The sequence below is a fragment of the Nyctereutes procyonoides genome, unplaced genomic scaffold, assembly GCF_905146905.1.
Source record: "Nyctereutes procyonoides isolate TBG_1078 unplaced genomic scaffold, NYPRO_anot_genome, whole genome shotgun sequence".
In the NCBI taxonomy this organism is placed as follows: domain Eukaryota; kingdom Metazoa; phylum Chordata; class Mammalia; order Carnivora; family Canidae; genus Nyctereutes; species Nyctereutes procyonoides.
The window spans coordinates 5,488-17,933 of NW_026575018.1; the positions used below are offsets into that span (position 1 = coordinate 5,488).

The following is a 12,446-nucleotide window of genomic DNA, read 5'->3' on the forward strand; positions in this document are numbered from 1 at the left end:
AGGTGTTTGTTAGAAATCTCAGGAATCCAGGGGTGGTGTATCTTCCCCGGAGCAAACAAGTATATGATTTTGCTTGCCGAGAAGAAATTTTCCCCTTTTCGGGAAAACAGATAATTAAAGGCAGAATGTAAGGGAGTTTTTGGAACAGAACGGGGTGAAACAGTGCCGCTTACAGCGTAGGTAAGAAGAATGCCCCAGCCACACAATCAGCATTTATAAATGAACCTTTATTAAAGACACTTCAACGCCGTTTGTTAGACACTTCAATATTTTACATGTTTTTCAATGTACACTGTACCAAAATTTCTATAAATAAACAACTTTGTACATAAAAGTAATACTTCCTCTTTCACATTGCCTCTCAGAAGCAGCAAATTCACATATTTTGTGGAAGTAACAATCAGTTGACTGTTGAGAACACAAGTCTGAATGTGCTTACCTTTTAGAACAGTGATGACACCGGACAGTAAAATATAACAACCATTTTGTCAGTCTCTACCTTCAGCTTTTTGGCTAAAGGAACTTGCTTTCTGAGATTTTAAGGACCTTGTTTCAATGCAGTTTTTCCTGAAATACACATTGGCACTCACAAGATGGTTGGCTACCGGTCTCCAAAGTGCAAATAGGCCCAGGTCAAGGGCTTCTTAAGCTTGTACAGTCCCAGCCCGGGTCTGTCGGTGGGAGGGAAGGACGTGGAGAGAACAGGCTCCGGATCCTCAGTAGAGATAAGCTAGCCCTGAAAAGTAAGGACTCGATCCTTTTTCTCCCCCATGATCAATGTCATATTAATTATATTGGCAGAACTAAAACATCACTATTGACAAATCCACAGGTACCAACACCAGCAGCCTCTACCTTAATAAAAAGCCTCGAATGACAATCGAATGATCGGGATGACAACCACATTTGCTTTTCTCATAGAAGAAAGGCAGGTGGTGCTTAATTGCTTGGAACAAATGCCTCGTGGCAGATTAACTACCCCCATCCTGCTTGGCAAGAACTTAAGCTTTCAAGAAAGTCACGTATGGCAGAGGTACAGGACGACATGGGCATCTCTGGACTCTGCAGGGAGGTGAACTGCAAGAGCAGCCACACGTGAGCAATACTGACAGGAAGTGAGTTCCAACGCACACGAAGGCTCGGGCCGTACAGCCTCCCACGGGGCTGGCCTATGAAGTGCAATACAAACCCAAGGACTTCCCCTCCCCACCCGCCAGATACTCCTAGGAGCAGATGTGGTTTTTAGCTTCTACAACTTCCATCCGTGCATTAAGGCACCAGAACTATTATTCCCTGCCCCCCTTCCAAAATTAAACAGCAACCTGATATGAAAAATAATATTGTCAAAATTGTACTTTTTTTTTCTGTTAACCATGCACTAAAGATTAAAATAGCCTCTGCAAAAGATATATAATATATAGGAAATCTCTGAAAACTCTTACGTACAATGGTATCAAATACTTTTCTGCTTTTGTACACAATAGCCTCTGGCGGTTCTGTGCTTCAGCTGCAAGTCCTTTAGACCACGGACACTCCACATGGAAGTTTAAAAACTCTGTACACATCAGTGACGCTTGAACTCAAGCTTCCTTACAGCCTCTCCTACCTCTTTCCTGTAGAGACGGACACAAGAGCTGAGGTAGACAAAGCCTAGCTTTTCGGTGCAAAGAGCAGGGGTACTCCCCGTTGCCCGGGGAGCTGTCCTGTCAGCGGTAGGGACTCGGGACTGGAGTCACACGCTTGGGGGAGGTGTCTGTTGGAAAGAAGCAAGTGCTGGCCTTCACTGGGGACGTCAGGAAAGCCTGAGGAGGCTTCTGGGAGCTCGGGACTGCCTGGAGTTAATGTCGAGGGAGGCTGGAGGTCTATGGAGTCTGGCTCACACAGCCTCGCTAGAGTCCCAGAGGAGGCCCCTGTGAGAAAGGAGAGGGCACGTCAGAGCCTCCCGTCTGGCTGCTTACCGACCCCCTCCCCGCCCCCACCTGCAGGTGCCTCCTTGGAAGACCATGAGCATCTACCTTTCCCATCTACAGGTGCCACTGGCTTTTTCTTCAAGGGTGTCAGCATTCTGTCGTGGTTACTGGGATAGAGGGACCCCTTGCAGTCGGCGCGGGACCTGTCAGCAGTCCCACTGGTCACATGATGCGGAGAACGTTCTCGGTCCGTCTGACTGGGCTCCTGGCTGCTTAGTGTACCTGGCTGTGTGCCGTCTCTGGTCACAGGCTGAGGATAGAAAGCTTGTTCCTTGGAGTAACCGTCCGAGTCAGTGTTACAGTCACCGCACGCAGCCGGGCCACTGTGCTCTGCAGGGACGGAGATGGATTAGAGCCATGGCCACCAAGGTCTGCATCCCCACCCGGAACAGGGAGCTCCAGGGGCCTGCACAGACCAACTCTAAAAACTCCCCTCTTCCCCCAAGTGTTGCATCAGCCCAGAGAAAGGACTGGGCTGATACCGAGCCATTAGTGAAGAATGGGCCCTCCATGTTTCAGCATTTCAGATTAATTGCTTCATGAGAGAAAGTGGTCCTACTGCTCTGATCACAGAGAAGAGAAAAAAAAATCCCACTGCATGACATCCCTGTGGTGTCAGGAGTCTTTGGAATAATTAGACAAATAGCCTCAAAAACAGCCCTGGTGAAAAGATACTTTGATTTGGGCCTTGCCCCTTATTTAATTTGCCTATAAATCTGGAAAGTTCAAGCCCAGGCTCACCACAGCACAGATTTATTTAGGAGACATGCTACTTCAGATTACAAGAGCCAGGCCACAGCTTCCTGTTTATGCACTGAATACCAAATTCTGAGCTAGTCTTAGACCGGGAATGCATCCCTCTCACTGAATGAACAGGTCTACTTGAATTTTAATTTCAAGAACTGAAGACTGGAGGGGAGGGGCAAGATGGCGGAAGAGCAGGGTCCCCAATCACCTGTCCCCACCAAATTACCTAGATAACCTTCAAACCATCCTGAAAATTTACGAATTCGGCCTGAGATGTAAAGAGAGACCAGCTGGAATGCTACAGTGAGAAGAGTCCGCGCTTCTATCAAGGTAGGAAGACGGGGAAAGAGAAATAAAGGAACAAAAGGCCTCCGAGGGGGAGGGGCCCCGCGAGGAGCCGGGCTGAGGCCGGGGCGAGTGTCCCCAGGACAGGAGAGCCCCGTCCCGGAGGAGCAGGAGCTGCACCAACCTTCCCGGGCGGGCGGAAAGGGGCTCGCAGGGAGTTGGAGCAGGACCCAGGAGGGCGGGGATGCCCTCGGGCTCCCGGGGACACTAACAGACACCTGCGAGCGCAGGGAGAGTGCTCCGAGCTCCCTAAGGGCTGCAGCGCGCACGGCGGGACCGACCGGAGCAGCTCGGAGGGGCTCGGGAGCGGCTCCAGGGAGGGAGCTGCGGGGCGGGAGCGCGAATCCACCAGCGCAGGCCCCGGAGCACAGGGCGCCGGGACACAGCCCAGGATCCGGCCTCCCCCGGGACAGGCAGAGGCCGGGAGGGCCCAGGACAGCGAGGACGCTCCTGCCCCGAGCTGAGCAGATCAGCGGCCCCGCCCCGGAGCCTCCAGGCCCTGCGGACGGAGAGCCGAGAGCCCCGAGCCCCGTAGTTCCTGCGGAGGCTGAATCCAGGCTTCCAGAGTTGCCATAGCAACTGCGACTGTTCCTCCTGGGGCCCCACGGGGTAAACAACCCCCGCTGAGCCCTGCAGCAGGCAGGGGCAGAGCAGCTCCCCCAAGTGCTAACACCTGAAAATCAGCACAGCAGGCCCCTCCCCCAGAAGACCAGCTGGACGGACCAGTGATACTCCCCCGTGTTCCAATACAACTTGTTTTTGGCCACTCTGCACTGAGCAAAATGACTAGAAGGAAAACCTCACCTCAAAAGAAAGAATCAGAAACAGCCCTCTCTCCCACAGAGTTACAAAATCTGGATTACACTTCAATGTCAGAAAGCCAATTCAGAAGCACTATTCTACAGCTACTGGTGGCTCTAGAAAAAAGCATTAAGGACTCACGAGACTTCATGACTGCAGAATTTAGATCCAATCAGGCAGAAATTAAAAATCAATTGAATGAGATGCAATCCAAACTAGAAGTCCTAAGACGAGGGTTAACGAGGTGGAAGAACGAGTGAGTGACATAGAAGACAAGTTAATGGCAAAGAGGGAAACTGAGGAAAAAAGAGACAATCAATTAAGGGACCATGAAGACAGATTAAGGCAAATAAATGACACTCTAAGGAAGAAAAACCTACGTTTAATTGGGGTTCCCGAGGGCGCCGAAAGGGACAGAGGGCCAGAATATGTATTTGAACAAATCCTAGCTGAAAACTTTCCCAATCTGGGAAGGGAAACAGGCATTCAGATCCAGGAAATAGAGAGATCCCCCCCTAAAATCAATAAAAACCGTTCAACACCTCGACATCTAATAGTGAAGCTTGCAAATTCCAAAGATAAAGAGAAGATCCTTAAAGCAGCAAGAGACAAGAAGTCCCTGACTTTCATGGGGAGGAATATTAGGGTAACAGCAGACCTCTCCACAGAGACCTGGCAGGCCAGAAAGGGCTGGCAGGATATATTCAGGGTCCTAAATGAGAAGAACATGCAACCAAGAATACTTTATCCAGCAAGGCTCTCATTCAAAATGGAAGGAGAGATAAAGAGCTTCCAAGACAGGCAGGAACTGAAAGAATATGTGACCTCCAAACCAGCTCTGCAAGAAATTTTAAGGGGGACTCTTAAAACTCCCCTTTAAGAAGAAGTTCAAGTAACTCTGAACGTGAATGGGCTTAATGACCCCATCAAAAGGCGCAGAGTTTCAGACTGGATAAAAAACAGGACCCATCTATTTGCTGTCTACAAGAGACTCATTTTAGACAGAAGGACACCTACAACCTGAAAATAAAAGGTTGGAGAACCATTTACCATTCAAATGGTTCTCAAAATATACCCTAAAAACTATAGAACACTTCTGAAAGAAATTGAGGAAGACACAAAGAGATGGAAAAATATTCCATGCTCATGGATTGGCAGAATTAATATTGTGAAAATGTCAATGTTACCCAGGGCAATTTACACGTATAATGCAATCCCTATCAAAATACCATGGACTTTCTTCAGAGACTTAGAACAAATTATTTTAAGATTTGTGTGGAATCAGAAAAGACCCCAAACAGCCAGGGGAATTTTAAAAAAGAAAACCATATCTGGGGGCATCACAATGCCAGATTTCAGGTTGTACTACAAAGCTGTGTTCATCAAGACAGTGTGGTACTGGCACAAAAACAGACACATAGATCAATGGAACAGAACAGAGAACCCAGAAGTGGACCCTGAACTTTATGCTCAACTAATATACGATAAAGGAGGAAAGACGATCCACTAGAAGAAAGACAGTCTCTTCAATAAATGGTGCTGGGAAAATTGGACATCCACATGCAGAAGAATGAAACTGGACCACTCTCTTGCACCATACACAAAGATAAACTCAAAATAGATGAAAGATCTAAATGTGAGACAAGATTCCATCAAAATCCCAGAGGAGAACTCAGGCAACACCCTTTTTGAACTTGGCCACAGTAACCGGAGAAGGACAAACAGTGTATGTTCTCATTCATTTGGGGAATATGAATAATAGCGAAAGGGAATATAAGGGAAGGGAGAAGAAATGTGTGAGAAATATCAGAAAGGGAGACAGAACATAAAGACTTCTAACTCTGGGAAATGAACTAGGGGTGGTGGAGGGGGAGGAGGGTGGGGGGTGGGGGTGAATGGGTGACGGGCACTGAGGGGTACACTTGACGGGATGAGCACTGGGTGTTATTCTGTATGTTGGTAAATCGAACACCAATAAAAATTAATTTATAAAAAAAAAAAAAAGAACTGAAGACTGCCTGGTGAGAGCATCTCTTACCCATCTTCTGCGGACCAGGTCTCCGCTGGGCTTTCTCCATCCCGTCCCACGGCTCCTTGTTACATCCGGTGCAGAGCTGGGGCTGCCTGCACGTAACGCCATGAGCGTCCACCTCTGCAAAGAGGCTTGCGTCTCTTGGACAAACACCTGCAGTAGATTCCCACAGTTAGAAATGAGGGGCTCACTCCTCAGAGTCAGCCTGATGAGAACAAGTGGCAAGGCTACTAAAATGGTCCTTTTTACAATGTTCTTTACGGTGGTAGGTGCCTGGGCTGACCAGCAAGGAGCATTTGTAACAGGCTTCCCTGCAGGCAGGCCTTTTGGTGTTCAGAGCCGTGCTGGCGAGCAGTTCTTAGAAGGACAGACCTGCCCCTGCAAGCATGCAGTCTCCCCTGTAGAGGTAGCTCACCCTAGGAGAATGTTCTAGTAGCAGACATGGGGCCACAGAGCAGGCCTGGGCCTATCCCCTACTCAACGAATGGGTTGCTTTCAGGACCTGTAATGCCCTTTGCGGCTTCTTATTTCAATCCTACCTCATCCTGACTAGGATGTAAGCCCCATGTAGTAACTTCCCAGGGGTTGGATTTTTAAAACCTTGCAAACCATGCACAGGGCAGGGCTAAGAGAACCCGACAGAAGGCTTGAGTCGGCCAGCTTTCTGGGTCAGATGTGCTCGACGTACAGCCATGCACCTGCCCTGGGAAGGGGCAGGAGGCTCCTGAGGACATGGCCACGTCAGGCTCTGAGGCCTTACCGTTGCTCTCGATGTGCCCAGTGGCCTGATGGCCACCCTCAGTCCTGGTCACAGTTTCCTGTCGGTCAGAAAGAGTCCCCTGAGAAGAGAGGTAGCTTGGAACATCCGGCGGCACAATGGTTTCATCTGCAAGGAGACATGATGGTCAAATACCAGGTACCCTGATCTTTTGTGGTGATAAGAAATGAAAACACTTGTTAACGTCAGGCCCAGACAGCAGAATCTGTCAACAGCAGCCGCCCAGGCTGTGTAGAGAGCTTGTCTGGAGGGCCCAGCTTAGCCTCGCTCCCCACCTGGGTGCAAAAATGGAGCAGTCAGAGGTCTGAGCCCGCAAAAGAGAGCGCAGTGATGGCAGGGGAGCCAGGACTAGCAGAAGCACAGTACCGTGAGGTCACTGCGGCAACAAGCCAGCACACGGCGGCCACCAAGCACGGGCCAAGGGTGCCCCTGTGGACCTGCCTCCTCTACGGACAGCACCGCTCTTCTCCCCTTGGCGAGCTCAGCCAGCAGCGGCTAACCTGTGTTGGTGACACTGTACTCCTCACTCTTCTTCCTGGTCTGGTAGATGATGCACACCCAGACCAAGGACGTCAGGACGATGCTGCACACCACTGCGATGGTGAAGGTGCCTCACGTGGTGCCATCCTTCCTGCAGCCAGGGGCGGGCAGGATGCTCAGCTGGCTGTGCGCCCGCTCCGTGCCCAGGGTGTTGGAGATCTCACACGTGTACTGGCCCGCGTCCTCCACTACCACGTTCTGAACGATAAGCAGCTGGTTGCCGGGGGTGAAGTGGTGCCGCTCAGTGAGGCTCAGGGGGCGGCCCCCCTTTAACCAGGTGATGCGGGGGGTGGGGTTCCCGGTCGCTTTGCACTGGAGAGCCACCGTCTCTCCCATGGACACCACACGGTCTTCCAGAGGTACCACCAGGGACGGGCTTTCTGCAAGAAGTCAGAGGAGACCATATGGTTATTCTGTGGGCCTGCCCTGTCTTCTGGACAAAGGACAGTCCAACTCCTCAGTGAAGTGCCACTTGAGATCTTTTACCAGAGTGGCGAGCTTTTTAGAAGACCGAACACAATGACTAAATCATTACCATCCTGGGGGGGTGGCTTCAACAAGGAGGGGAACTAACCCCGAGCCACACAGAAACCCCTCCTCCCCCACCTCTCCTGGGCCAGGCCTCTATTCTTCAGCAGGCCAGGTCTAGAATGTTCCATATCAAAGCTCTATAAAAAATACTCCCTTAATTCAGTGGCTATCTTAAAAAAAAAAAAACACTTGTTCAAGAAAATGTTAGCAGGTCAACATCTCAACATTTTATTTTTATTTATTTTTTTAATTTTTATTTATTTATGATAGTCACAGAGAGAGAGAGAGAGAGAGAGGGAGGCAGAGACACAGGCAGAGGGAGAAGCAGGCTCCATGCACCGGTAGCCCGATGTGGGACTCGATCCCGGGTCTCCAGGATCGCGCCCTGGGCCAAAGGCAGGCGCCAAACTGCTGTGCCACCCAGGGATCCCCAACATCTCAACATTTTAAACAACTAGAACCAGGACACCACACTCAGCCACTGTAGGTTCCACAGAAGCGTTTGAGAACCTCGCCACTAGGTATCTGTGCTATTCGAGGGCCCTCTCCCACATCCGCACACGTGTACTCATATACTTAGGGGAGGAGTGGTCGAACCAAAGACTTTCAGGGTGGCGTTCACGGAAACGGTGCCGGCCGAGTTCTGGGCGGTACAGCTGTAAAGCCCCATGTCCTCTATCTTCACATTTGTGATGAAAAATACATCATCATCGGGCATGACGTGCATGCGTCGTTCACGAGCAGCAGGGAAATCCGTGCCTCCATCCTTCTGCCAAGCGATCTGGGGGTTAGGGTGGCCGGTGGCTGCACATTCAAGACGGGCCGTGGTGCCGGTGCGGATGGCAAGGTCGTGGGGGATTTTGGTAAATGACGGCAACACTGCAAAATACATACCGTCAGGCTCGCATTAAGGAAAAGCAGGATGCAAAGGCCGGACAATCCTCTGGGAAAGAGACCTCCCGCTCTATATGGGGGTGTCCCCTCCCCACCCTTTGTGCCAAGGCTGGGCTAGAACAGACGGTGGGAGTGCCCACCGCCTTTGAGAGAGGAGCAGTAGGCTTCCCAAAACTGCCCAGCCTCTTCCTTCCCGGGCTGGCTCTCTCGTTAACCCAAGACTGCTCTCAGCCCCCTAAGATGGAAACTTTCTATGAAGCCATTCCCCTTTGATCCCTTATGAGGCAATCTTTCCATATGGAGATACCCCATAAATGCTGGGGTCTGACACTTGCCTGCCTTAAGTAGCCACCGGAACAGAGCCCGGGAAACAAAGGTATCTGCTCCAATAGGATGTAATGAGAGCAGGAAGGAAGACCAGCCCTCTCCCTGGGCAGAGCAACAGGATGGCCCTTCCCTCTTGAAGAAACCCATGGAGGGGAGGGGTGTTGGGGCCACGTCACTGGATGCTCACGAGCTATAGGCAGTTGGTTAGCTTATTTCTGCCACATACTCCCTGACCCAGCAGTTAGCATCCAGCACAGACCGGGGCATCACTGCAGTTCCCATCAAGGTCATTTCGGTGGGAAGTCTAACTGCTCACGGAGCTTTTGATAACAAAGAGGACTCCTTCAGGATAAGCCAAGACAGTAGGCCAAAGTGGGGTAAAGACTGTGCTTTCCTGTGATCTTTAAGGGCTTCAAGACACGGTGGTTCCAGCACTTTTTAACGGGAGGTTTAATCAGGTTACTGTGGTGGGTGGGGGCTTACCTACTCTAGCTATTGACTTGTCTTCTACCCTAAACTCACTCTAACAAATAGCAGCCCTGAGAAAAGCCACCTTGATAGGCTCTAAAGCTCAGAGGGCAAGAGCTTCCCTACAGTCAGGGTTTGCTTGGGATCTGGATATCAGACGTCAAAGTTTGCAAAGAATAATAAATGGATAAAAATACGAGGCTTGGGCCCATAATTTCATTGAACATAACAGCTGGATAGAAAATAAGTCTTCAAAAACAGGTAAATCACTGAGAAAAAGCCTTCATGAAATCTACAAAACTTGCTCGGGGGCCAGCCGGGTGCTAGTGATACAGTAATGTGCCAGTGAAGCTGCGTGTCTCCTGTCTGTATCCCTCCCACCCGGATCACAGAGAAGCACGGGTGGCTCTAGAGGACTCCTACACTGGAGTGAACAGCACTTCCTTACCATTCACAATGAGCCTGGCTTTGTGGGAGTAGGTAGAACCGAAGTGGTTGGTGCTGACACACTGGTAGCGGCCCTCATGTCCGAAGGTGACGTGGCGCAGGTGCAGGATGGTGGTGTACTCCATCACCTTCCCATCCTGTGTGCGGACGTGAGCAAAGTTCTCCATGTCGGCATTGGCCAGAACCTCGTTGTCCTTCTTCCAGGCAAATGTCATCGGGGAGCTGCTGCTGCTGGCTGCTGAGCACGTGAACCGGATGTCCTTGCCCACAACAGCCATAGTGGGCTCTGGCTGGGTGATAATCTGTGGCTTTGGTAAGTCATCTGGGGAGAGGAGAGCCAAATTTAAGAGTCTCCCACCCAGGTTCTCAGGACACAGAGGGACCACATCTTTCAGGGTCTCTGCTTGCCCTCAGCTCCACCAAACACTGTAAGCGACTCATACCACGGATATCTGGCCTTATCCATTATAAACCTCTGGGCAGTATCACCTCTATGACCAAACTCCTTGATTACAACAAACCCATCCACTGGCATGCGTGTACCAAAGCATGTATTTCAAGAATTTCCATGAGAATGCCACGGTTCGCCTCACTTGCTAACTACCTTAACACAGAACACACTAACAGAGTCAGGAAGTGATTCTCATCAGTCATGACTGCATAGACCTTACCCACAAACTTCACTCCAAAAGGAGTGGAGTAGGAAGCACTTCCAGAATGCGAGACAAACTCTTCCAAAAATCTGCACCTCCATGAAAGCCACAACAACACTAGCAAAAATGGTTATGATTAACTTTTTAAGAATTCCAGAAGGCTGTAACAACCAAAAGGCCCTAACAACCCATGGAGGGTTGACTCAAAAAAATGCCTGAATTTCAGGAAGGAAAATGAGCTTTGTGACATTCTAATTTAGCTTATGTTCCATCCCTCTCTTCCTAGCTTTGTGGTATCCTTAAAACCAAACAGCTTAACAACCACCGAGAGGGGCAGAATGGGTTTGGAGCCCCAACAAAAGCCCCATCCTCTGGCATTATGTGACCTGAGGCAGTTGGCTCAGCAAGGAAGCCCTATCCATTGGACATCTGATGGAAACAAGCAGCAGCCCATGGTGAGGCCATATCAGCTGAGGCCAAAAAGACACTGGCCAAAAGACTAGAAAAAACAGTGAATGAAATGCAGACCATGGGCACTGAAAAGGTCCAACATGTTCTTAAGGCTCTAGAAGGCCACGTGCATGTGCAGGGCAATATGCATACCCAAGACAGACCTGAGAGGATCCTCATTTCTTACCCGTGAGTATGGTTCGGTACTAAACAGGAAGTAGTGGCATACCGTCAACATACAACAGAGATGCTGGGCAGAGGATGAATGACTTTCCGAAGTGATTTAAGGATTTTCTGTCCAGTCATTAGCTAACCAGGGAGGGACTGTAGTGGCTGCACATAACAGACTACAATATTTGTCCAAACAAACAATTTGTCCAAACAAATTGTAATGATAAACAGAACAACAGCAAACCAGGGGGAAGACAGAGGAGAATCTGATCTCTGGAGTTGCCATATTATTTTAAAGGCTCAGTTTCCAACAAAAAAAAAAACTACAAAACATGCAAAGAAACGAAGAAAAAGCAATCCATGGAAATTGTTCTTGGGGAAGCCCAGATCATGGACTTAATAAAAACCTTAAATTGGCTTTATAAGTATGTTCAAAGAACTAAAGGAAATCACGTCTAAGAAAATTAAAGGAGAAGTATCTGAATACTTTCACACCAAACACCAATAAAGAACTAGAAATTAGGGCGCCTGGGTAGCTCAGCTGTTGAGAGTCTGCCTTTGTCTCCGCGTGATCCTGGAATTCTGGGATCGAGTCCCACACTGGGCTGTGAGGAGCCTGTTTCTCCCTCTGCCTGTGTGTCTGCCTTCTCTCTGTGTCTGTCATGAATAAATAAATAAAATATTTTAAAAAAATAACTAGAAATTGTAGAAGTAAACCAAATATAAATTTGGGAGTTTGAAAGTATAATAACTGAAATGAAAAATCCACCAGAGGGGCTCAAAAGCCCAACTGAGCAGGTAGAGAGTTAGTGAAGTTGAGACTATCCAATCTAAGAAACAAAAAGCAATGAAGGATAAGGAATAGTCAGAAAGACCTGTGGGATAGCATCAAGTACAAAACATACAAATAATGGGAGCCCAAGAAGGAGATAAAAGAAACAGAGTATTTGTAGAAATAATAGCCCCAAACCTCTCAAATTTGATGAAAAATAGGCATTTACAACCATCCAAGCAGCTCAATGAACCCAAAAATTAAAACTCATAGGTCTCCACCCAGAAATTTAATAGCAAACTGTCAGAAGTCAAAGACAATCTTGGAAGCAACAGGAGAGCTGTGACCCATCACATACAAGGGATCCTCAGTGACATTAGCAGCTGATTTCTCATCAGAAACCATGGAGGTGAGTAGGAAAACATGGTCAAAGTATTGAAAGAGACTGTCAGCTACGAATTCTATATCTAGCAAAACTGTCCTTCAAAAGTGAAGGAGAAATTAAATCACTCTCAGATTT

At 48.9% G+C, this 12,446-nt stretch overlaps 1 protein-coding gene across 1 annotated transcript in view; it reads right to left on the reverse strand.

Moving 5' to 3' along the window:
* Nucleotides 1-206: 206 nt before the first annotated feature.
* LOC129521066 (leucine-rich repeats and immunoglobulin-like domains protein 1) overlaps nt 207-12,446 on the reverse strand; it is an 88,940-nt gene continuing 76,700 nt past the window's right edge. The window contains 7 exon segments of the mRNA XM_055342328.1: nt 207-1,910; nt 2,016-2,300; nt 5,902-6,048; nt 6,656-6,781; nt 7,174-7,593; nt 8,342-8,623; nt 9,882-10,202. Coding sequence (XP_055198303.1) covers nt 1,651-1,910; nt 2,016-2,300; nt 5,902-6,048; nt 6,656-6,781; nt 7,174-7,593; nt 8,342-8,623; nt 9,882-10,202 — 1,841 coding nt within the window. The 3' untranslated portion in view covers nt 207-1,650.